At 38.1% G+C, this 25,366-nt stretch overlaps 3 protein-coding genes and 1 long non-coding RNA gene across 4 annotated transcripts; all 4 read left to right on the top strand.

Annotated features, from left to right (window-relative positions):
- Nucleotides 1–3,904: 3,904 nt before the first annotated feature.
- On the top strand, nucleotides 3,905–5,082 carry LOC133710152 (uncharacterized). The gene is made up of 3 exons (XR_009846546.1): nucleotides 3,905–4,492; nucleotides 4,583–4,702; nucleotides 4,789–5,082. It is a non-coding gene; the product is annotated as an uncharacterized LOC133710152 (long non-coding RNA).
- A 3,144-nt stretch (nucleotides 5,083–8,226) lies between these two features.
- LOC133710899 (MYB-like transcription factor EOBI) lies at nucleotides 8,227–9,831 on the top strand. Its single transcript, XM_062137036.1, has 3 exons — nucleotides 8,227–8,471; nucleotides 8,751–8,880; nucleotides 9,007–9,831. The coding sequence occupies exons 1-3, from the start codon at nucleotides 8,315–8,317 to the stop codon at nucleotides 9,524–9,526; spliced, it is 807 nt and encodes a 268-aa protein (XP_061993020.1). The 5' UTR covers nucleotides 8,227–8,314; the 3' UTR covers nucleotides 9,527–9,831.
- A 7,577-nt stretch (nucleotides 9,832–17,408) lies between these two features.
- LOC133710778 (uncharacterized) lies at nucleotides 17,409–22,346 on the top strand. Its single transcript, XM_062136915.1, has 6 exons — nucleotides 17,409–17,566; nucleotides 17,807–18,534; nucleotides 18,624–18,731; nucleotides 18,837–19,040; nucleotides 19,121–20,976; nucleotides 21,717–22,346. Exons 2-6 carry the CDS (start codon nucleotides 17,833–17,835, stop codon nucleotides 22,252–22,254), a joined length of 3,408 nt encoding a protein of 1,135 aa, XP_061992899.1. The 5' UTR covers nucleotides 17,409–17,566; nucleotides 17,807–17,832; the 3' UTR covers nucleotides 22,255–22,346.
- Nucleotides 22,347–22,857: 511 nt separating this feature from the next.
- LOC133710676 (pentatricopeptide repeat-containing protein At3g12770-like) lies at nucleotides 22,858–24,938 on the top strand. Its single transcript, XM_062136810.1, has one exon. The coding sequence runs from the start codon at nucleotides 22,903–22,905 to the stop codon at nucleotides 24,772–24,774; it is 1,872 nt and encodes a 623-aa protein (XP_061992794.1). The 5' UTR covers nucleotides 22,858–22,902; the 3' UTR covers nucleotides 24,775–24,938.
- The last annotated feature ends 428 nt before the right edge of the window (nucleotides 24,939–25,366 follow it).

Here is a 25,366-nt window from a genome sequence, read left to right as displayed (position 1 = left end):
GTAAAGATTAATATTGTTAAATTATGAAACCCAAGCTTCTAATATATCTGACATTATTGATATATGTTTCATTTTAAAGAAAAAAAAAAAACAAAAGAGTAAAGAGTGATTGGCCTTTCATTTCACTGGTTTAGTACTAAACCCTAAAAGAAGAAAAAAGAAAGAATACTGAGATATGCATGACATAAACTACATATATTCAGGTTTTGTCTTCTGTCACAAACACCTAAGCGTTCAGTGAGAAAGATAGAATATATAGAGTCCAAAAGCGACCCATTGAGTGCTTATTTGCTCTCTAAAAGTGATTAGATACTTCATATAGAGCTAAATAAGTGAAAGCAACCTACTTAACATAAAACCCTTCAAAGTGGTTAGCTATTAATTCGAATTTTCTAAGTTCCTACATGTAAATATATACGGTTATTACTATTGTGCATTACAATTGGTTTAAGAAACTAAAAACCAAATCTGAGCGTACGCAAGGGTAGTTAAATACTCTACTAGCTAGCTACATGACGCTATTACTCAGCATGCGCATATCCCAAGTTTCACTAAACCCTAATTAAATATGCATTCTTAACTTGCCATTAGCTAATGGTTTCTTGCTTGACCAACATGTTCTTACAATGCACTAACATTCATGAAAGAAGGGAAAAACTAAGATAATCTTAGTATTGTGCAAAGATATACATAGAAGGCCACTTGCATGGATTCGATATCCTATGAATCTTGCTTTATTGCCATTGAGAGCTATCAAATCGATCTTGTATACGTAGATAATCGTATAACAAAGATCCTGATTATGATTTGTGTGATCATACTATTTTCAGCATTATAAGATTTGTGCATTTCCAATTTTACCCAAATAGAAACTTGGCTAAACAAATAAATTAACCTCATTAACAATTGGCTCTGTTCATAGTGAAATTCCAACTCAAACAGAATATCAAGCACCAAAATAGATTAATTCATAAATAATGACAATAGAGTACAGCCAGTTATATATATACAGATCATCATGAACTCATTGAGGTTTCAAAATGTGATTACGGAGAGAATGCTTCTAGAAATTAAGGTATATGATGCCACAACATTCTCTTCCAGAAAAGTGTGACAAGGCACGATGAAATAAAAAAAATTAGGGTTTGTAACCCCACCTCATGCCCTATCCTAATCTGCTTGAAATCGACACCCGTAAAGAAAAAACAAAGCAAAGGTTAGTAGAATAAGGAACTTATCTCTCATGATCAGATCGCTTAAGCATACTTAGCTGTTAATTGCAGCAGGAAATATTGTATTTTATGGTATCACTTTTCTTGATTATCCGTACTAAGCACGGGTTTGTGTCTTAATTGATATGATATTATGACATTATTTAAGGTTGGTGGGTGGGTGGCTGCCTGGCTGGGATAAAAAATGAAGAAAAACTGGGAGATTTTTTTTTTTTTTTTTTTTTTGGGGGAGGGGGGGGGGGGGGGGGGGGGGGGTGATGAACTGTATCAGATAAAGGCAAATGACAGTGTGCTCGATCTCGATCTTTTTTATTAGCAGCAGAGTATATTGACCAGTCAAGACTCGACCATTTCCAATCGCAGAACAAACTGCATTAGTACCTGCAGGAGTGTTATAGTGCTAAACAGGTGGTTCTATGATTCAAAACTAGGGCTGTCACTCGGTCGGTTCGAATCGGTTATAGGTATTACCAACTTCAAAATCAAAGCTTTTGGTTTCAAAATTGAGCTACCAATTACCAACAAAAATTTTCGGTTTTTAATCATATCTACCAAATTCGGTATTTCGGTTTTCGGTATTACCAACTTTAGAACAACTAATTCTTTGTAATATAAATTAGAATGAACAAAATTAGGTTTTTCAATTTTATAACCGTAAACTTCGTATTCATCCACTAATCATAGCTTTCTTTTGTATATATGACATCAAATTTTATCTATTTTCAATAAAACTAGGTTATTTAACCATCTTGGACTAGGGTTACTCAAAATACATGTACTATTAATTATGTAGTATATTGAGTAATGTTCATACTATTATGAAAAATTTTATGTTTATTTCTTAATATACATGTATGTGTATTGAAAACCATAGTATATAAAGCTAATAATTAGATAATTGGTAGATTCGGTATTTACCAAAACCAAACCAACTTTTTCGGTAATTTTCGATTTCGGTTTTATCGGTCTCGGTCACCAAAAAGTCGGTTTACCAAACCTAAAGTATCGGTTGGTATTCGGTCGGTTTGGTAATTACCAAACCAAGTGGCAGCCCTATTCAAAACTAAGTTTATCTTAGGCCTAGGAAACCTTTGGATTCCCCTTGACAAAGTCAAAAAAAAAAAAAAAATTCAAAACTAATTTTTTTTTTAATTAAATAATCGTCCTCATAAAAACATCATTGCAAAAATTAAGCCAATTTGTAATCGCATAATAGTTTAATAGTTTAAATATGATTATAATTTGATCTAAGTTCAAAACTTACACTCCGTATTAGATGTAGTCCGGATAATTTTTTTTATTAATTGCAGTCTTATGACTCAGCTGTCACATTGGATTTATTTCATTTTCTATTTCGTTGACTCAACATCTAAATTTTTCATTCCTAACATACCCTTATTTAATATATTTTGCACAAAAACAGTAAAAATCAATATATTAATATTAACCCTAAATTATTGTAATTTTGTTTATGTAAAATTAGCAAATTTAAATGTTGACTTTAATTTACATTATTAGTTTCTTGATTGAATTTAAAAGATATATATATATATATATATATATATATTAAGTCATTAAGACATTATTCTTCCTTGATCTTGCCTATTACGTATTGCCTTCGTCGCTTTCTTCTTCTTCTTCTTCTTTTTCTACCGAATCATCTCTTTTTTCCTCTTCTTCTTCCATGCATATCTTCTTTCCAATACATATATCTTCTTTCCAATACATACTTCTCATTTCTTTGTTTATTTCTTTTTCTCTCATATCTGTATTTTTTTGTGTGGCTTCTCCCTTCTTAGTTCGTTTTTAGGTCTTACTAACGTGACTTATTCAATTTGTAACTGCCATTATTATAGACTGGGTAAATTTTTTTGCTTACCTTTGATATATAATCAATCATGGTGTTATAGGTAAGATTTGTTCTAAAATTTGATTTGTCATTTTTATTTCACATTTACATACTTGTTTATAGATAAGATTTCACAAGTTAAAAAAATTAAAGTTTCTCTATATCTCTATCTATATAAGGTTCTCTCATTATCTCCCACTTTTCATATTGTTTATCTTTTAATTAGGTAGAGGTTCTATATGTACATATTTGTACATTTTGATTAGATTGGTGATATATTCTATATTTTTTTTCCCTGCTTTGTATGTCTAGGTGGGTCAAATAGAGACTATACAAATTTAAATACCTATTATATAGATACAATTGAAGCAATAATATTTGAATTTTCATTCTAATGTTTTTCGTCCTATAATATAGGTATATAACATATAAGTATTCGATATTTCAAAACCTACATCTTAGGTATATTGATTTCATAAGAATGTATTTAGTATTATATGTCTGAAAATTATTCATTGATGAATTGTGGATTTTGGAATTTGAATTTGAAATTTAAAATTGAGCTAAAATTTTAATTGGATTCATTTCAGTTTACCCCCCTCAGTTTGGGGGTGTCATCATTTCACCCCCTCTATTCTCAATTTTGAATTTTTACCCCCTGAGTTTTTTAATTTTCCTCAACCGTGTCCAATGTCTCATTTTCCGTCCAAATTGGACGTTAACTCTGACTATTAGACCTACTTCAAGGGCTAAAATAGTCATTTCAAGACAATTTAAAAAAAAAAAAAAAAAAAAAAAAACTCATTTCTTCTTCTTCCTTCGATCCTCTTCTTCTTGTCTCTCTCATCTCCTCTATTCTCTCTCTTTCTCACCGCCTCACCACCACCATGGCCCCCGACTAAGACGAGTCTCCTCTTCCTCCCTAGACAACGTCGTTGACGAGGACGACGATGAAGTCATCAACTCTGCCTCTCATTCCTCCATCTCTAATTCCCTCCCCATCGCCATAGCCACCGCTCCTCCCACCTTCACCGCCTCTCTTTCCTCAATACCCATCAAAGACTCTCCTTTTCCTCAACACCCAACTCGGTCCTTCAACTCGTTCTGGCCAACCAGTGGTCCGCCGAGCTAGAGAGCGAGTTGTCCGAGTCACACCCATCATACCAAAGGCTTCCAATTTCTTCAATTGGGTATGTGAGAAAAATGGGTTTAGGCCAAGCTCTTCGATTTTTAGCCTCTGCAGCTGCATTTTTGCTCCACCGCCGGCGCCGAAAGCTTGACCCCTCCCCCCCCTTGTCCGACAACTCTTCTTCTTCTCATAGCCGCTTCCATCTCCGACGAACAATTCGCTTTCTCCTTCCTCTCTCAGGTTAGGGATCCTCGTGCTACTCACAATTGCTGGGCATACAAGGTAAGGTTGGATTTTGAACATATTCAATTGCTTTTTTCTTGCTTGGTAATTTGGGATTGTGGCTTTTGATTCATTGAATGAGAAACTCAGGTGGGGGATCAGTACCGGTCTAATGATGATGGTGAGCCATCTGGAATGGCTGGGAAGCCCATTCATTATGTTATTGAGTCTTCAATAATTGATAGATCGAGTAATGGTCGTCGTCATCCGGTAATAAACTTTATTCATTTCCGTGGTAAGTGGTTGCAGTTTGATTTGTTGGTGAATTGTGTAGTGATTGAATTCTGGTGTTGCAGTTTGAGGAGTTTCAAGCAGGTTTTTGTGGATTTTGGGCGGTGGGTTTGGTTTGGAATTTTGGTTGGAGTTGATTTCAGGTGGTGGATGTTGAAGATTTAGCTCCAAAGTACTTTGTTTTTTATGGAGAGGGACGAATCCACACCGAAGACGAGAAAGCAGTCGCTGGTGGGATGAACGGAGGAGCTGACGTCACAGCCTGAATTGGAGGAGAGTCTTTGGGGCTGCCCATCGGAGATGAGAGAGACAAGAAGAAGAGGATCGAAGGAAGAAGAAGAAATGAGTTTTTTTTTTTTTTTGTCTTCAAATGACTATTTTAGCCCTTGAAGTGTGTCTGATAGTCAGAGTTAACGTACATTTGACACGATTGAGGAAAATTGAAAATCTCAGGGGGTAAAAATTCAAAATTGAGAATAGAGTGGGTGAAATGATGACACCCCCAAACCTCGGGGGGGGGTAAACTGAAATTAATCAATTTTAATTCAATTAGTGAATTTGAAATTATTTTAACAAAAGCAAATGGACCACAATTAACAAGAAAAAATGTGCGGACTACATCCAACTTTTATATAACAAAAAGGACTTTGATCGAAATATAACTACCTAATTTTCTAACACATATTTTCCATTCACAATGTGTTTAATGAAATTCAAAGTTTGAATGCTTTCTCCCTCACATTGTTGATTATTGTGAATTCACGATATATAAATTGGGGATCAAAACTCATGGATTTACATTTTGTTCAACTAGTAAGGAATACTTAAGCATTAGAATTAAGAGTTTACGCCTACGGGTCCACTGTTCTATCCTTTTTTTTTTTTTTTTTTGATCGGGTTAGTTGTTAGTAACTCACACACCCATGCAGTGGTATCCCAGCGCCAGGACATCTGCACCGACATTGCGGCGAAAGCCTGGCAAAGCCAGACTAATCCACTGCACCGCAGACGCACGAACCCAAAAGGTCCCTCAAATCTGCTGGCCACGGGATGGAGCTGGGATTCGAACGCTAGACCTGGGGGTTCCAGACTAGGCCGTTCTATCCTAAGAAAACAACTTTTTGCATCTATCTTTTTATTTTTTCTCTCTCTCTAAATTAATGATTTATGCATCAAAAAATTTTTTGTCCCTCAAACGAATTGGAAGTAAGAAATAGAATTTGATACCTCTTTTTATTTTCTTCACGCAGATGATTGCGATACATATCAAATTTACATGCGAGCCACGCATGCGTATATGGTTAGAAGTTACTCGTGCTTGAATTGTATAGTTTATCATCCAAAGCCGTACTCAGATAAGCTATACCAAGCTAGCTAATCGTGCTTAAGAATTTTTTTTTATTTTTTTTTATGACAAAATAAAATTACAACGAAAATGTCGTAGCTGATCCAACTGGAACGCTGGGTACACCGAAAGGGGTAAGGAGAAAAATCAGATTCTAGGATTATTAAAGTTATATGCTAACGAAGCTAGATGATCGATCGGCTACAAAATTAACTTCTTTATATATATGTCTAAAGATAATATCGTGAAATTTCTCTGCTAAATCTTTAATATCTCGGATTAATATCTTTAGAGTCCAAGGAATCGTAGCCATTCCAAGTATGCAGTCTATGAGTAACTTGGAGTCATCTTCCACTATAATTTGATTGAATCTTTGAAGATAAGTTGTATGAAGACCTTCTCACAATGCAGTAGCTTCTGCAGTTAATGTACCTGTAGAACCCAACACCCTGCATGCTGCAACTAGAGAATTGCCATTAGTATTACAGATAATGAAACCTATAGATGCTTTCCCATTTTTAACTGAACCATCAAAATTTAATCTAATAAAACTGTTATTAAGAGGTACCTTAAGAAATTCTTTTAAGATCTTGTTCTTAATATCCGCTCAAAATGCTTCAAATTCGAACGAATTTATCTCAAAAGCACATCAAATTTCATAACGACAAATCACTAAATCTCATACCATCATTAACCTTCTATTTTTTTGCTAAGTCACACCCACAAAGCATTACGACAATAAAAAAACCAAACCAAGTGTGATTCTCAAAAAATAAAAAAAACCAAGTGTGGTCCAAAAAAGCACCAATAATTCCCGAAATATATAAAAAGCACCACGTGTCCCCTTGGTGACGTTCCAAAACCATCAATACCTTGAGAATTATAATGCCCGTTGCCCCCACTGCCCAAAATAGCATCACCAAAATTATATTTAAGTATTTAACTCAACTTTCATGGTGACTGTTATCTCCTTGAGAAGTCCACACCTGGTGAATACCTATTGGTTCTTTGGTAATTTTGGAGATAAAAAATTCCGCCACCCACCTAATTTTTAAACTTAAATTCCTTAGACTATGCTTAGTATGCCAAGGAGCCACTAATCCTCCTTGTCCATGTGCATAAGGAGCTACATACGTGGCCTCAAGCCATGGGATCCCCTATTTCTCTTTCTCGCTTTAGCATCCATCAACTTATTAAACTATAAGATTTAGATCCTTACTTGAATATGTCACCCAGCTCAATAGCATGGCCTGTGTCTCCTAAAATGCCCTTGTATGAGCCAAATATTTTCATAAGATCCTCATAATTACATGTGCCTTGTAACTCTGAAATGTGTTCATGTTTATGCGTATTTTTTCTAACCGTTTAAAGTTTTGAAGTTATCTTTTATTTAACATGGTATCAAAGTCTTATTCTCATCAACAATTATCAATCGTATGTTGGTTTCGTAGTGTATTACTCTATCATCAGGTCACCAACACTCACACTCTCTCTCTCTCTCACGAGTGTTAGCTATTGGTATACATTGTTAACACGTTGTTGACCAAACCCTAATAGCATTATTCTTTTAGCTTAATCCAGTTCCTCAAACATGTTTGATGATTTTGCTTCTTAAACATCCTCTAAGACATGAGTCTAGCTCTTGCAAATTTGTTATATGAGGTATATGCTAGTATACAAAGTTCAAATCCATTCAAAATTTTAACAATAAATCAATCTAGCTCTGCCTTCTCCACAAAAATAAATAAATAAATAATAAAATAAAAATATTCCATGTACGTAGTTTTATGGGAATAAATTAAACCCCCCATTATTTAAATTCTTTTGGCTCCGTCACTAGCTGGTTCATTCGGTGCAAGCGTAAGTTTTTAGTGTCGATTATTATCTAACATGCTTCATTGAAACATTGGATCATCCTAGTGTAAATCACATATCAAAGGTGAGGACAGACATGATCATAAAAAAAAAACTAAAAAGAAGTCATGCAATCTCACATCATTTACAAAGTGGAAAAAGTGTGGCAGAGTGTTTTAGTCATTTCAGATTTGATGATGGCATTTGTTGATAGATCATGGATTTGAAAATGACAGGAAATTGACTGATGGATGGAACAAAGCAGGGGCTATGCTGCAGATACTATATATATGCGGCAAACACTAGCTACCATGCCATAGATTTTGGAAGACAACTTGAGCATATCTAAGCAAGCATTTAGATATAACATAAAAGTTATCCTTGTTTCACACATGTATTGTGGGATGATGGCAGCTCATATGGGTTGGGGAATAATAGAAGAAGAGGGTTGGAGAAAGGGTCCTTGGACTTCTGAGGAAGATAGATTGCTTATTGAGTATGTAAGGCTTCATGGTGAAGGAAGATGGAACTCTGTGGCTAGGCTTGCAGGTATTCAATTCCACCCTCTATACAATACACCTTCAATATGTATATATACCGACTTAAGTACAGCTTAATTCTTAGTTAGCTACAGTTCCATGGATTTCTCCAAGGGATAAATAATGAACTGCATAGTCTGCAGATGGTGTATAAGGGGCTATCCTTGCCTTACTATCAATTTTACTACTGCTAATGGCTAAGATAGTACTATCACTTAATTAGTACTCCTACTGTCTCGGCCATTTTTATTATAATGGGAATGAATATATTTGTTTGCTGCTTATATAGGACTGAAAAGAAATGGAAAGAGCTGCAGACTGAGGTGGGTGAATTATCTGAGGCCAGACCTTAAGAGGGGGCAGATAACTCCTCATGAAGAGAGCATAATTCTAGAGCTACATGCTAGGTGGGGGAACAGGTAAATACTCTTCTTCTTCTTCTTCTTCCTTTTCTTTTTAAGAACAAAGGAAGTTCTATCTTTGATATACTATTGGCTGCTATTGTGAGCCTATTTTAACTTAGTTGCTGTACTAAATAAATTCAGGTGGTCAACAATTGCAAGAAGCTTGCCTGGGAGGACTGATAATGAGATCAAGAACTACTGGAGGACCCATTTCAAGAAAAAGGCCAAAGTGCCTTCTGATGCCTCTGAGAAGGCCAAAACTCGCCTCTTACGGCGGCAACAGTTTCATCATCAACAGCAGCAACAGCAGCAGCAACAATTGCAGCTGATTAATCAAGCAGACATGAAAAGAATCATGGCCTTGCTGGATGAAAATGACACCAAAATATCGTCGTGGCCACCTCAAGCAGCCCAAGGTAAGCAGGACGTGGACACTAGTACTACAGCATACCCTAATCACACAAGTACTGAGGAGCAAGGCTTCTTCTATTCTATGCTCAATGGTAATGTGCCTCATGTTGCTGAAGCTTCTTCCAGCGAGGACAGTTTTCTGTGGGATGGCTTGTGGAACTTGGATGATGTCCATGGCAATTTTACCACTTCAGCTTGTGCAACAGGCAAAGCTAGTGCTTTTCACAACTTTGTGGTTCCCTTCTGTTGACTTTGAGCAGCAAGGTTTAATTTTTTCAGTCTATTTCAAACTACTAGTGTCAGCAAAACTATCCAAGGCTCCCAAAACTCCCGAAGAGCTCTGGATTGATGCATGTGGTTGAACTGGGTTGTAAATGATGCAATCCAGGCCAGCTATTTACTTTTTACCATAAGCACCTTGAATAAATCTTCCACTTTTGAATGAGGATTGTAATTAACTAGGAGCTGTTTAACTTAACTGTATCTGTATCTGTACGTACTAAATAACAGGCTCCGGGAAATCAAAAATAAAGGCATCACTTTCCTTTCATTTTCTTTTTTCTTTTGTGTTGCTTTGACATAATTAAAGGCTCCATCTTGGGTTGTGAAAGTATCACATTGGACAATAACACCAAAAAAGATGGTTCTGTTTTCTTGGAAAAAGATTACGGATCAATTATTAATGTATTGGAACGTCAATAATAAATCAGTTCTCTCCATTTGTAGACAAACTCGAGATTAAGCCGAGCTAGTTTACTAATGTATGAAGCTAGTCTACGTACCGCAATGTATTGAATTTGTCTACTTGATAGATCGATATATTAAAATACCCTAGAATCCTAGATGAATCACCTTAATTTATTAGGTAAAATCCTCTTCTATTGTCTTTGTTCTTGCTGAAAAACCTAGCTAGCTGAAGGAAAAGGTCTCTATGAAGGGAAATTAAACCATGAAACTGAGTAATCACGCCTCTTTAGGATGAAAAGCCATTTACGTAATCAATCAGGCCATTTGTACATCAATTGTACTTGGAGAAACATGAAAGCAATATGCATGATTACTGGAATACTTTTTACATCAGTACTTCGCATACTCATGTCAAGCTTTTAGTGATAGCTTTGTCTCTATATCCTTTTATGCTGGTTTATATATTGGTTAAGGGAAATGCAACTTACTGTTTCATTTGTTTATACCAGGGTGTTGTATCAAGATAAGAACTAGATTCTTCTAGTTATTGTGTTTAATTATTTTATATGTCCTCTTATTTTAACTTCCTAAATCTCCAGTCTGACGTCAGTAAATGAATTTAAACACAAACATATACACCAGTTTAATTAGTTAAAACCTTCAACCCCTTCAAATATACCGGGAGAGAGAGAGAGAGAGAGAGGTTCTGTGCGGGTGACAATTTGAATCTAATGCCGGAAAACATGAAACAATTCTTTGAACAATAATAAAAAGTTGAAGTGAAAATTTTCATACTCACTGACTACATGTTTCAATTCAAAAATCCAAATAGGGAAGTCAATTGTAAACAACTTTATACTTATGTTCATACAGTAATTCGGTGGGCTGTGCTCAATATATCCTTGATAAATGGTAGGCGGCGATGATGATGTGATGATGTAGGTGGCCAGGTGGTGGCTAGCGGAGGCGATTTTCGAGGACACAATGAAATGCTTTCTACAAAGGTAGTGTCACAATCACCAAACATTAGTGCATTGTAAATGGTCTCCTTTTGCATCGGTGCCTGGGGTGAGGTCTGCTTTCCAAACTTACGCCCCTTCTCAGATAAGGGAGAACTTTCGTGTTAGAAAAGGCCAGAGGGCAACAGTCACCAACTACATTAAATATTTATATTTAGTGATTGCAACTCTGGTCACTATTTCCAAGTTTTGACGCATTATTGACGACGTTCAACCTATTGCAACTATTCAACTCACTGAGATGTGTCGTATTTACAAAGAGAAATTGTGTAGCCAGGACCGAGTAGAGGTGGCAAACGGGCCGGCCCGACCCATTTTAAGCGGACCTAGTCGTGCTTCGTGCCGTGCTTGGGCCGGCCCATTTATTATCGTGCCGGGCTCGTGCCGGCCCATTTACTTAAACATTAAGCCCGGCCCGGCCTATGGCCCGAGCCCATATCGTGCCGGGTCAATAACGGGCCGTGCTCGTGCCTACCCACTATAAAGCACGATTTTAAAATCTTAATTTGAACAAATAAAAATTAATTTTATTTAACTATTTAGAAAATTAAAATAAATTAAGTTCTACAACGTTTTTCTTAATCTTAGCTTTTTAAGATTAGATTTCTAATAATTTTTTATATTCCACTATAAGAAAGAAAGAAAAAAAAAACTCAAAATATATTGTTTTTAGTATATTACTGTGAGATTAATCTTTATTAATATAATGAAGATTTAGTATCTATTATTCTTTCCTTCATTCTATAGTTGTATTATTATGAGATTAGTCTTTATTAATAAACATATATTTAATATTTAGAAAAAATGCTTATGTCAAAATAAGGATATAATGTTTTGTTTCATTATTTTGACAATATAAAAGAAAGCATTGGTGGAATTGTCATGAGATTTTAAATAAAAAGGTCTCATATTCAAATCTCATCATTGTAGTTTTTTAATATTTTTAAAAACAAAATGAAATTTTGTGTTTGTAACGGGCCGGCCCACAATATGTCGTGCTCGGGCCTTGTCGGGCCCATTACAGGCTCGGGCTGGGCCTAAGAATATTGGCCCATTGGCCCAGCCAATTGGCTCGGGCCGAGCCAATGGGCCAATATTCTTAGGCCTAACCCGACCCGTTATTCTAACGTGCTCGGGTCGTGCCGGGCCACTAACGGGCTTGGGCCGTGCCGAGCCGCTTTTAAGCGTGTCGGGCCCGTGCCGTGCTCGTGCTTAGTGGCCCGTTTGCCACCTCTAGGACCGAGTATTCAAGATCTAAAAGCGACCTAAATTCACGTAACTTTTTTTTTTTTATGCCAAAAGAAAAACAAGACACAAACTACAAACTAAACCCTCTACGAACGTCCTTGCCCAGCTAATTCAAGTGGAAAGCTGGGGACACAGATAAGGGAAGACAGAAGAACCAAACAGAAAGATTCGAAGTATTATGAGCCAAGTTAGCAAGCCGATCGGCCACAAAATTGGCCTCTCTATATAAATGTGTATGAACACCCCAGAATGAAACTGAGTGGTAAGCCTGTTGATATCTTGAACAAGAGCCTTAATCCTCCAAGGAATAACATACCTCAAAGTTATATAGTCTATGAGCAATTTAGAATCCCCCTCAACAATGACATGTTGATATTGATTCAGTAAGGCCTTATACAGTCCATCTCTTAAAGCTGTAGTTTCAACAACAGGGGCATTAGTGTTTCCTAAATTTCGACAAGCAGCAAATAGCGGATTGCCATTAGAATTCCTGAGGAGAAAGCCACTGGTAGCTACACCATGTCTGACCGAGCCATCAAAATTAAGCTTCACTTGAGAATGATCAAGGGGCTGCCATTTAATAGGGAAGAACGTTGAAACTTTAGGACAGGAAAGCTTAGGGTTAGCCTTGCTGTAGCTAAACCCCAGATTAAATGCTCCAAACATAATTTTACTAGGTGAAGAGGTCAACTGCTGAAAAATCACTTTATTCCGAGTACGCCAAATAGACCAAAATGCCAATTTGGGTATTTGGGGAAGTAAGTTTGAATTCTTCTTTCAACTTACCGATGTAAAAATATTATTAAATGAATTTAAAATAAAGATTGCATAGCACAACATATAAATATATTTTAATAAATTTTTTTTTCATGCAATTGAAATTAAGATCGAATTATGAAATACCCAATAATAGAACAACAAATTCATAAGATACATATAAGTATAACAATAGAATTACTCATGAATAAGAAATTGCAATATCAACTTTTTTTTTTTTTTTTTTTTTTCAGACAGAATAATCAGTCCATTGATAGTTGAGCAAGATTACACATAACGATTCATCTCAAAGAGTTTGTTGGAAAGAGTCATCACCTAAGTACTAGAAGAGGCCGCAGTCCCCTCATCCATCTTTATAGCTAATTTCTTGCTCTCTTTAACCTTCAGACATTCAGCTATCAACGCCTTCTTCTTCTTCTTCTTCTTTTGAGTAGAGATTTCCTCCTCCAACTTGATTTTATTCTTAGCTCCATGAGGTATTCCTCGTGTAGTTTTCTTGACTGGTGAGATAACTAGTCCTCCACCCTTTTGAGGCAGCTTCATCATTGGGATCACATCCAACTGAGCCTTAGATACAAGAGAGATTTCAAGCAGCCTAACTCGCTTACCATCAGTAATTCAAGCTCAGCAGGACGACACACACAAATGGTGTTGTCTTGGACCTGTGTAACTTTTGGAGCAAGTTGTGTTCCAAACCAGGTATGGCTGCAAGGTCAGCTAGGGAAAACCTAACAAAGAAAATAGAGTCGGATTAGGGTTAGCAGGAATATCCCGAACTTCATCAGCCTTCTTTGCCACAGCAGCAGCAGGCGTAGCACCATTCTTCTCTAGAATAGGGGGCATCACCGAAACCCTAGTCTAGACACCAAAAGGGACCACTGATGTAGTCTGCTTATGCAACTCAGCTAATCTCTTGATAAAAATGTTTGGACCCAAAATGAGCGTCTTGGCCTGACAAGGCACGTCTTGGAGAAATTAAGCCAATCTCAGTGGCTCAAGCTATATATTGTCGACAAGTTCGAAATATATATTTAGAGGCTAAATAAAGCCTATTATGGAAGCATGGAAGCATGAAATAATGAAAAGTCAACTTTAGCACATTTTCCTACTTTGGCTAGGAGAAACCGAGCTAAACAAGGAAGGAGGGGCGGCAGACTAACCAAACGAAATTCAAATGAGCTGAAACCTTCCAGATTAAATCTAGAAAGCCCAAGGATCATTTCTTATGAAGAGTGCCAGAGCTACAAGTGAGTGGAAGGCCTTCAAACAATCAGTCCAATTTCCTTGTCTAGAAAGGCTTGGAAACTGGACCTGTAAGAGGTCCAGCAGTGTTTTCGGCCCAACCACTATATGAAAAGCTCTGAAAATTTATCAGGGTGATCTACACTCATAGTGGAACATTTATTATGAAGAAGTCACGGTCAAAAACTGAGTGCTTGATGGAGATAAAAATTGAAGGATAAGGGAGCAGAAAATGACTTAAACCTAACAAATTCCATTAAGTGTTTAAGTATTCAAACCTAATATTCCATTAAGTGTTTAAGTGCTCAAACCTAACCCATTATGATTTGTTTTTAAGGCCAAATAGTGTTGCTTGGTAGCCTATAAATAGAGGCTACAACATAGAACAATTTACCAATTCATACATCAAAACATCTCTAAGATGATCTAAGTTCTCTCTAGAGCAAACCTCTCTAAGAGCAACTCCTCTCTTTCTCCTTCTCTTATCGGTGATCACACTCTAAGTCCTAGTCTCCTTTGGAGCCGACTATTAGTGCCACCAAACCCTCTGTCAACGTACTTCGGTCCTAGTCTCCTTGGGAGCCGATTGTAGTACCACGACCAAAAACACCACAAAAGACGAATTCATACATCAAAACATCTCTAAGATGATCTAAGTTCTCTCTAGAGCAAACCTCTCTAAGAGCAACTCCTCTCATTCTCTTTCTCTTATCGGTGATCACACTCCTAGTCCTAGTCTTCTCGGAAGCCGACTTTCAGTGCCACCAAACCCTCTGTCAACGTGCTTCGGTCCTAGTCTCCTCGGGAGCCGACGGTAGTGCCGCGACCACAACGGTTACAGAACCAGCTAAGAAAGGGTAACGCCCGAGCAACCCAGCCAAGCTAAAGTCACGCTTTAGCAAGTTCTCTCTACTTCCCGGTGATTTTGCTCTTGAGTATCGACTTGTGAACAAGAAGAAACTTCAGCAAAGTCCTCACCACGAGGCACAAAGAATCCCACGACAAGGTTGGTGCTCTCCTCGTCTACAATCGCTTGATAGAAGTCAGGTCAAGGGACACCCCCGACGACCGCACCCAAACGGTGCTGGCACGCCCGCGCAGAAAAGAGACTGTTGACCAGCTGCAACAAAATTGGAGCCAAACAAAAAAAACTGATCATAGCCACTTGGATCATGTGTAAACCAGCCACACGCCCTACAAAAACCCTTCAACTTCTCACATAGAAGGTCCACTTTCACAGAAACAGTAGGTTCTCATTGACCACATCTAGTGACAAATGTCAGTCATAACCCGGACGCGCTGCTCTCATCACCACAACTGGCTGCAAAGTGATCGCAACACAGAAAAATGCGCCTGATCAATGATCTGATCATACTCAACATCTCCTTGTTGTGCAGCCTAGGCGGGAGTCATGTAACCACCACCCAAACTTCTAAGGAATGCAAGTTGGACCGCCACCACTGCACTCAAGTCCATCATATTCATTTAGGACCATCATCCGCCGATTGTGGTGCCATGGTCCTCCATGTATGGTCTGATTACAATCCTCCTTCCTCTGGAATTGAAAAACAAACTAGCGGTCCTCCATCTATGAGATCAACAGTTTCTCCCTTAGTGCCCACACCGCTGAGAAACTTGACAAAAAGCCTTTGGAACTACCCATCTTCTTCATTAGCAGCCTTCCCGCCATATAGAATTCAGGAAGCTGCACTGTTGTCTAGCCTTGTGGCCCAAAATCAACCACCACAAACTCCGAAAGGGCTAGCGCCAATGACAGCCGGGCTACCATATCTTTCGTCATTCCTCACGGTGATCAGATACTGAAATTCGAGATCGCAGAACCCCTAGCACGACACTCTCAAAACCTAGTAGAGCGGCTAGGTTTTTTTTTAAAAAAAATTAGGTTTTACTCAATATCAACTAATAAAGACGATAAGAGAATTGATGAAGTTGGACTTGAAACTAGGGTTGCTTGTAATCATTCTCTTATGTTTATGAGTTTTTACTTTTTAGCGGCAAGAAAGTTGTATCAACTTAAATTGTGAAAACTGAGCTGTCGATGAGTAATACAAGATTTGTATTGCTGGGCTAAGTGGTGGAATGCTGCATCTTAAATGACGAGAATCTTTCTCTTTTACTTTAATTTTATTTATTAGAGATTTTTAACGACAAATTATGTGTTGATAGAAATATGAAAAGATATTTTACCTTTTTTGTGAGACTTTTATCGATGAATATAAGTTGTCGACAAAAGTGTAGGCTATTTTTATTTTATTTTTTATGGGTGACTTTTGCTGACGAAACTTTCATTCACGATAAGATGTTCATTATATCTTCTTTTTTTATTGCCAACAATTTTTTGTAGGCAAAATAGTGAAATCTTTTGGGGCTCATTCAGTTAAGGACCATAAACCCAGGCTACTCCTCTCCTGGCCCAGGGGTCGCGGGCCCTCACTGTGTGTAGCCTATTGAAGGACTCACTCTGCTAGTTATATGGTCAAAGCCCAGACCCAGAATAACTTCCCCTTCCTATTCTGGAAATTTTAAAAGTAAAACCTTTCTTTTTTGGGAGAGGTTCCTCTCCTAAGCTATTTTTTTGCCTGAGCTTCCTAAGCTTGGAAGCAAATGACGACAATCTAATGGTCTAGAATTCTACTTTTCCTTCAGCTACTTTGTTTCTTTCCGCTCTCTCTCTCTCTCTCTCTCTCTAATCTCTTTTTTGCCACATCTCTCTCTCTCTCTCCTTATCAATCTCTTCTGCACTTAATCAAATCGCCACAAATCATGTTAACTAATTTCACTACAATCCTCTGAGTCTTTAACCATCGCTTCCAACATGCACCTTGTTCCCATGAATCAGTTCTATTTTCTACAGCACCATTACAACCTTTAAAGAATCATAGTAATGAGGTTGCAAAATGGCATATGTTCCCGATAACCAAATTTTTCTTTTTGGCAAAACTACAAATTTTAAGCGGCAATCCCATCAATTTGAGAGAGACAAAGAGTCCATTTTTTATTTTATTTTATTGTAACTAATTCCCAACTGGTATAAACGGCCAACAATGGGGTTTTTCTTTTCTGAAACGAAATTTAGGGGAAAAGCAGTATCAACCGTTGGATGTGACTTTATACACTTGGCATGTCATGATTCAAAGCTTAGGAAGCTTGGGTAAAACAAGAGCTCTTTTTCTTCTTTTTTTCACCTCTCAGCTTCTTCTTCTTCTTCTTCTTCTTCATTGAGTCCTTTGCTTCTCGTGCTGTAAATCTCTTCGATAGTCTCCTGATTCCACCGGACCGCTCCCGGAGCCGCCCAGGTATTTCCTATTGTTTCAATTTCTGAGTTCAGCATTTTATAAAGTAGAATTTTCAATGACTAAAGTAGAACCCAGGATTTAGACAAGTAAAACCCAGAAATATGTTTCCTATTTTCAATGACTAAAGTAGAATTTTTTTTTTTTTTTTTTTTCGAGTGTGAGAATTGAGAACCTTTGTTTATGCATTATGAGATTGGCCATCTTTTATTATTGTGGTAATTTGTGATTATCGGATTGTAGAGTTTTGATTTGAAGTTTGAGCTGAAATGGAGAGGAACTCGGCAGCGTGTGTGATGGAATGGAGCATTGAGCTAGAGAAGGCTTTGCGGTCTCCAAAGCCAGGCCGCTCGCTTGAAGCCATATCGGAAATCGGTCCAAAATTGGTACGGTTAAGCAGAGAACCAGAGTGTTCTCCAGTTATCTACCACATGTTCGACCTAATTCCCGCTGAGGAGAAGCTCTTCTCCAATGCTATTGTTCTGCGTCTCGCAAGTGCGTTTGAATCTGGGGATAAGCACACAAGGCTCTGTGTTTTGAAGGCATTTTTGTATGAGTACCGGAAGAGAAACAAACGGAAAGAGTACAGAGGAGTTTTATCGAAAACTGAGGCTCATGTGCGGGTAGAGCTTCTGGGGAGAGTTAAGGTTGTGTTTGACAGTGGGGATGTTGAAGATAGGGCTTTGGCTTTGGGGTTATTCGGCTGTTGGGCACATTTTGCTAAAGAAAGTCCGAGCATACGATACCTGGTACTCTCTAGTATGGTTTCGCCTCACATTCTGGAGGTAAAAGCGTCCTTATTTGCGGCAGGATGCTTTGCTGAGTTATCAGAGGACTTTGCACGGGTTGCCTTGGAGATGCTGCTTCATATGATGAATTCACCAGAAACATTGCCTGATATAAGGTTGGCTGGAGCACGCATGTTTGCCAAAGTTGGATTTTCACATTCCATTGCAAATAATGCTTACAAGGTTCTAAACACAGATTGTTACTTTTACACTTTTAGTTCTTATGCACATGACGTAAATGTTGACAGTGCCTAATTATTGCTTCACTGCAGACAGGTGTGAAGCTGTTATTAGAGTGTTCGGACGAGGATTATCAGGTTGCCATGCTGGTTTCCATTTCCAAACTTGCTTCCAGGTCAACGATTCTTACTTCTGAGCATGTATGTAATTTAATATGATAAGTTCCTATAGCTGATCAGGTACGTATTATGATTGCAATTTCTTACAATACTTGATTCGTAATACTTGTTGGCATTTGAATGCAGGCTGACTTGCTTGTATTGTTTCTTAACAAAGAAAAAACTTTTCATCTTCGGGGAACAGCACTAAGATGCCTGCAATATATTTTCAGTAAAGGAATGTGTCATGTTCCTTTAAACGCATCTCTGGTGAACACATTAGTTAGCATGCTAGATGAACCCCAACTCCCATCACACATGTTATTTCAAGCACTGCAGACGTTGCGTAAGGTTGTTTCTTAGATCATATGCTTGAACTTGTCATTAACACTGTCCTATTTCTGTTTTACTTACTGTAGGTGTTTGTGCAGATAATTTTGCATATACATCCTAATCTGCCCTGTGATGTCTTTGAATCCTCTAAGCTGTTAAGCATTGCTACGAATGTATCTGCATCTCCAATTACATCAGAGAGCATGTTAGCCCTTTCTGTTTTGGTAAATATATCAAGAAAGTTAAAGGGAAGCACACAGATGGAGTCCTTTGTGCATTCAGAGTCTCATCTCCCATCTCGGGTGATTTTGCTTATCATAGATCAGATCACTTTGACGGTGAAGCCAGTTTTGGTTCTTTGTCAGATTGATTCTGTAGTGCTTCTGAAAGTTAATTTCCTTCTTGATCTTCTTATCATTCTAAATCGAGAATATCCAGATTTACATCTTCTAGTATTGGATCAAATATTTGGTTTAATCAAGTCCATCTCAATTGTGCATGACAATGTCATGGCTACAACAGACACAGATGCCTTTGTTCATGATAATGCAGATTTAAAAGAGAGCTCAGTTATCAGATCGAAGCTAGTATTTAGGATTTACAGATTTTTAATAACCTTTCTGGAGAATATCAGTGAAGCTGAAGCCATCTCCACAAAAGTATTTGACAAGGTGAAGATTCTGGTCGAACATTTATGCCAGAGTAACTTGTTTGAGTGCTATGCATACACAATTTACTCTTTGCTGTTGCAACATCAGTTCATTTGGGGTCAGTTGGTGCATGAGAGCGAGGGAAGTTGCAATAGACTCTCGGATATATCTCTTCATAGTTACTCTGTTGGGCGTGAAACTCATGTCATTGAATTTGCTAAGAGGATGCTAACAGAAAAAAATAGTTGGCCTGCTTACAGGGTCGGGACATATGCAGCATGTCAGGGAGCTTGGCACACTGCGACTTTTATATTTGAGCAATTGGTGAAAAGAGTTCGCTCTGATCTGTGCTGTCGCTGGTTGAAATCACTAGTTCATTATGCTCATGGGGAGTGGAAATGGGAGCTGCTTCGATTGCCAAAACAAGGGTTAGAGACACGCAAATTCCCTCTTACACTTTCCATGGATGATTTAGGTGAAATTGGTCAAGATGCAGCTTGTAATATGAAGGGGCATATTTATAGTAAAGAGCTGGCTGCAGCTTACAACAGTCTCTGCTCTTCTTTGGAAACATTGAGAGTCGATGTCACAACAGGCCAAAGGTTTTATTTCCAGAGATGGTTTTTGTCCTTAAGAGTAAAGTTACTAGGAGCTGTGGTGGATATACTTGATATTTTGAGAAACATAATAAAAAATAGGCAGGGTCTGAAAAGTTCTATGGTTGAATACTTTATTTTGTTGCAGAAGCTTACTCAGATATCTCTGCAGTTGAAGAGGGTGGCACATGAATTTGATCTAGTTAGAACATCTTTCATTGACATCGACAAGAAAAGTTCAAGTATCATTTCAGCGCTAGCATTAAGTTGCTCTGTGTTGGCCTTTTGTTCTGGTTTTGCTCTCTACATTCCAAGCCTAGCTAATCGCGTTGCTATGTGTGGTCAGGGAGTTGCAAACAATATAGACACAATACTGATACAAAATCTAGTTGGGCGGTTGTGGCACAGTAACCATGAATCCATTACAGATCTCTGTCTGCTTTGGGAGGTGGGTGGAAAGCCTTTTGATTGTTTTCACTTTCGATCAGGAATCCAAGCATGTGAAAATTGTTCCGAAGCAAGAGATATTCTCGGGGTCAGTAGTTATGCGGTTTCAGGGTTTTCTGGCTTGAAAAGCAAGTCTAACAGAGTGCAGAATGAGGAAGGTCTCTCTGAAGTAACCAAGGATGGCCTGCGACTTCTGCTTGAAATTCTTATGAAATGGATGCAGATCCCTTTCCGGACTCCCAAGTACTTCTTCAACCTGAGGTACACCATTAACTAGGAAGTCTTTTATTTTTCACGCCTTTATTTAGGGGTTTTATAGGAGATTATACGAGGTGCCTTATGTTTTATTTGAACATCTTTCTTTCTCCACATAAAGAAAAGATTAAGCGACAGAATTTAGTTAACCTTAGTTTTTTTTTCCTTTTTTTTTTTGTGATGAATTTTGGGGATTTATAATCACCATTTTGTCTTTTTATTAAAATGTCAAAATTTTCCACTACTTCAGTCCTCAGAAAGCATAAGTTTCATTAGACCAATTTTCTTTTGTTCCATTTTTTTGTTGGTTTTGAGTAAACCAAGAAGCGTGCCAACAAAGTTTGATCTGATTGATATCCATTTTTTTTCTTGATTAACGAAACCGTGATCAGGAAATAAATGACATCCTTTCTTTTCCTTTCATTTCTACCTAAAAGCCCTTTTCCCCATCAAGGCAAGGATTTGAGGACCAGCACAAATTCTCTTTTGTTAGGCTTATCAAAAAACTGTTAGTATCGACACTTGTCCAGAATTACGAGGGAAAAATATTCTTAATTTTTGATATTATATGCCAAACTATTATTCACCTCAGATTTGAAAAGTGTTGAACAGGAAATATTTTGTTATGATGGTTTGTGAGAGGACTGGGGTTAACTTAGAGTATCCATTGTATATCATTGTCACACTGATTTTTATTTTGGTTTTCACCAGTTTTCTAATTTTTGTGTCTGACAAAAAAAATTCAGGCCCTGCCTTGGGTCAGAACTCTTTGCTGTCAACGAAACTAGAAACCAAGATGGAATATCTGTTTCATTAGGCTTCCACTTGTCATTAAATCTCTGCCTTCAATTAAGAAATGCGCCACCAGACATCCCAGTGCGGTTTAACAAATTCTACTGCATGCTCTATTGTAAACTATCCTTTGTGGAGCCAAGATCAAGTGGAGAACACAAGGAGCAAGAGCTGGGTACTTATCAAGCTTGGGAAACCGATGACATGGTAGAAGTTAATGAAAAGCTGTTGAAGTATGCAACCGAATGCAGAACAAGAAAGAGTAATAAGCGTGGAAGGAGTAGTGATGATGAGGACTTTGTGCATTCATTCGTTTGTTTTGAACTGAATGACAGAGGACAAGGGTTCTCTAGTTGCTTGCTTGATGTTTCTGGTTTTCCAGTAGGTTATTATAGAATCAAATGGTATAGCTGTTGTTTTGATAATCAGGGAGAGTGTTGGACCCTCCCCCCTTTGAATCCTGGACCTGTATTTACTGTACAGAGTTTGTAGATTGAATATTTAAGGTACCATTTCCAGCATGTAAATCTCTCTTCCAATCTACATGAAGTCATGAAGAAGATTTATCTTGTTCTTTTTATTTACTATTGGTTCATCTTGTGAATTCAAATAGCAGACACCAGGTTTTGCAGGAAATTCCTGCACCTCTAAGCACTAAGATTCACTTGATAACCCTTTACTTTTACCAATTATTTTGGGATGTACTAGTTTTTTTCGATATAACTGTGTTCCTTGATTATCACCAATTCACCATACAGTGCATTGCTTCTTTTATATAAGAACTGAACCCCCTTGTCCTACTATCTTAGGGCTGAAGTCTACATTCTAGAGTCCGAAGTTCCCAATTTGGAGGCCTGAGCCCTCGAGGCGACCGCCTCAATCGGATGCCACTTGGGCCGAGTGGGTGACAATGCAAATATCCGATATTCATGTTTATGTTATAAAAAATAAAATAAAATAATATATATATAGATATATATATATATATATATTTTTTAAAGTATTATATTAAGTGTTTCTTTATATCCTATATCCCGGGAGATAAGAAAAAAAAAAAAAAAAAAAAAACTATTGAAGTGAAGATAGGCGTATAAAAGTTGAAATCCCCCGCGAAATTCAAACTCTCTCCCCCGCTGCGTAATGAGCCTCTCAGCTACACGCAAGATATTTACCCTCAAAACCTTACGATATTACACTTGTACCACTGCACACCACCAGCCTCCGAACATCCTTCAGCTCTCAATCACACACCGCTCTCTCCCACTCGCTCAACAATCCCACGCGCGAGTCCTCACTCATGGCCTCCGGCGAAACCCTTTCATCGCCACCAAGCTCATCTCCGCTTACGCTCTGTTCAACCACCCAACCAAGTCCAAACTCGTCTTCGACTCAATTGAACCCAAGAATGTGTATCTTTGGAACTCGTTGATTAATGGATGCGTCAAAACTCGCGTTTACAACGAAGCTTTCAAGTTGTTTGTCGAAATGTTGTGTTGTTGTAACGCATTGCCGGATGAGTATACGTTTTCGACAATGGCGAAAGTTTCCGGCGAGGTTGGGGACTTGGTCGCCGGGAAATGGGTTCATGGGAAGAGTGTGAGAGTTGGGTTTGTTACGGATACGGTTGTTGCGAATTCCTTGATGTCTATGTATTGTAAGTGTGGGGAGTTTGGGGAATGTAGGAAGGTGTTTGATGAAATGCCGGAGAGAAATGTGGGGTCTTGGAATGTGTTGATAGCAGGGTGTGGGTTTGATAATGGGATGTTGGAAACTGCTAAGTGTATGATGAGGAGTGGGTTGAAGCCCGACGGGTTTACTGTTTCGAGTCTGTTGGGTGTGTGTGGAGCTGTGGATGTTGGGAAATTGGGGTACGGGAGGGAGCTTCATTGTTATATTGTGAAGTATGGATTGGATTTGGATTTGGGTTCGGATGTTCATCTTGGGTGTTGTTTGGTTGATATGTATTGTAGGAGTGGTAGAGTTGATTTGGGGAGACGGGTGTTTGAGCGCATGAAGTGGAGAAATGTATATGCTTGGACAGCGATGGTCAATGGTTATGTGCAGAATGGAGCGTCTGATGAAGGATTGATTCTTTTCCGGAAGATGCAGGTGGAAGATGGGGTAGAACCCAATAGAGTGTCGCTTGTAAGTGTTCTCCCAGCTTGTATTTCACATGCTGGTTTAACGGGTGGGAAACAAATTCATGGGTTTGCTATGAGGAAGGAGATGAATCATGATGTATCTCTTTGCAATGCTTTGATCGATATGTATTGCAAATGTGGGAGCTTGGATTTTGCAAGGCGAGTCTTTGAGGATGACTCTTTTTGTAAGGATGCAATCTCTTGGAGTTCAATGATATCAGGGTATGGATTACATGGAAGGGGTGAGGAAGCCATTGTTTTGTATAATAAGATGCTTCAGCTTGGAATCAAACCGGACATGATAACCATAGTAGGGGTTCTTTCAGCTTGTGGCAGGTCAGGATTGGTAAATGAAGGCCTTTCAGTCTATAGCTCTGCAACAACTGAGTACGGAATTAAACCAACAGTGGAGATATGTGCTTGTGTGGTGGATCTGTTAAGTCGATCAGGAGAGCTTGATCGAGCATTAAATTTCATCAAAATGATGCCTGTAGAACCTGGTCCAAGTGTTTGGGGGGCTCTAGTTACTGCTTCTGTATTGCATGGGAACCGTGACATGCAAGATCTAGCTTATAAGTTCCTCATTCAACTAGAACCCGAAAACCCTTCAAATTATATCTCAGCATCAAATTTTCATGCTTCTTCTAGAAGATGGGACGTTGTAGCTGAAACAAGAACAATGATGAAGGACAGAGGTTTGAAGAAGACACCTGGGTGCAGTTGGATTAGCATTACTGGTAAGACTCATTCTTTCTATGTTGCTGATAAAGTACATCCTTGCTGTGATTCGATCTATGAGATGCTTGACTACCTCATTTTAGTAATGAAGGGTGCCCCCGATTCTCATGACTTCGTAGAATATTCAGCCTAGATGATAGATCACACACATTAGTTAGGGATAGCTCCTTTCGATAAATTAATTCCTGCTAAGATGCTTAACGTATATTCTTCTCAGGACAAATGAAGTGTATTTCTATGATGATTTGAATAATACTTTCTCCGCCTTGAGAAAATTTTTGCATATTACGCAAGAGAATATTACTTTACCTATAATAGTATATTTGGTCTAGTTTTCTCTTGATAACACCTTATATTCCTCTTTCTGTCTGTTTTCACTTATTCATATCTATCCACAATTGAGCTTGCCGGCATCGTGGTTTTGTTTATTTCACGGTTAGACACTTCCTACCATGTGCCATATGACTTTGCGTAGTGAAACGTAAACATACGAAAACTATGCTAGCTGGTTGTGGAAGAAATAAAAGAAATGGACCAGATTCATTTTAATTATCCAACTAGTCATGTTAGAGATAAAAAGGAAAGTTCTGCAAATTTTATTTTTCGAGTTGGTGCTATAGTTTATGATACGTTCCATACTTCCCCATCTTTGTTCTAGTGGAATGAGAAATTTTATGCTGCTAAGATACCTCTCGGTTAAAGTGTCTTTATATCATCTCTGTGAA

This window comes from Rosa rugosa, chromosome 5 (genome assembly GCF_958449725.1).
Source record: "Rosa rugosa chromosome 5, drRosRugo1.1, whole genome shotgun sequence".
Lineage (NCBI taxonomy): Eukaryota > Viridiplantae > Streptophyta > Magnoliopsida > Rosales > Rosaceae > Rosa > Rosa rugosa.
Note: the sequence above shows the minus strand (reverse complement) of the source record. Positions and strands in the feature narration are given on the sequence as shown.

Bases quoted from the DNA above. Each gene is read 5' to 3' on its own strand.
- LOC133710899 (XM_062137036.1), top strand. From the start codon at position 8,315: ATGTATTGTGGGATGATGGCAGCTCATATGGGTTGGGGAATAATAGAA. The intron at 8,472-8,750 runs GTATTCAATTCC...CTGCTTATATAG, and splicing joins CTCTGTGGCTAGGCTTGCAG to GACTGAAAAGAAATGGAAAG. The intron at 8,881-9,006 runs GTAAATACTCTT...AAATAAATTCAG, and splicing joins CATGCTAGGTGGGGGAACAG to GTGGTCAACAATTGCAAGAA.
- LOC133710778 (XM_062136915.1), top strand. From the start codon at position 17,833: ATGGAGAGGAACTCGGCAGCGTGTGTGATGGAATGGAGCATTGAGCTA. The intron at 18,732-18,836 runs GTATGTAATTTA...ATTTGAATGCAG, and splicing joins CGATTCTTACTTCTGAGCAT to GCTGACTTGCTTGTATTGTT. The intron at 20,977-21,716 runs GTACACCATTAA...AAAAAAATTCAG, and splicing joins AAGTACTTCTTCAACCTGAG to GCCCTGCCTTGGGTCAGAAC.
- LOC133710676 (XM_062136810.1), top strand. From the start codon at position 22,903: ATGAGCCTCTCAGCTACACGCAAGATATTTACCCTCAAAACCTTACGA.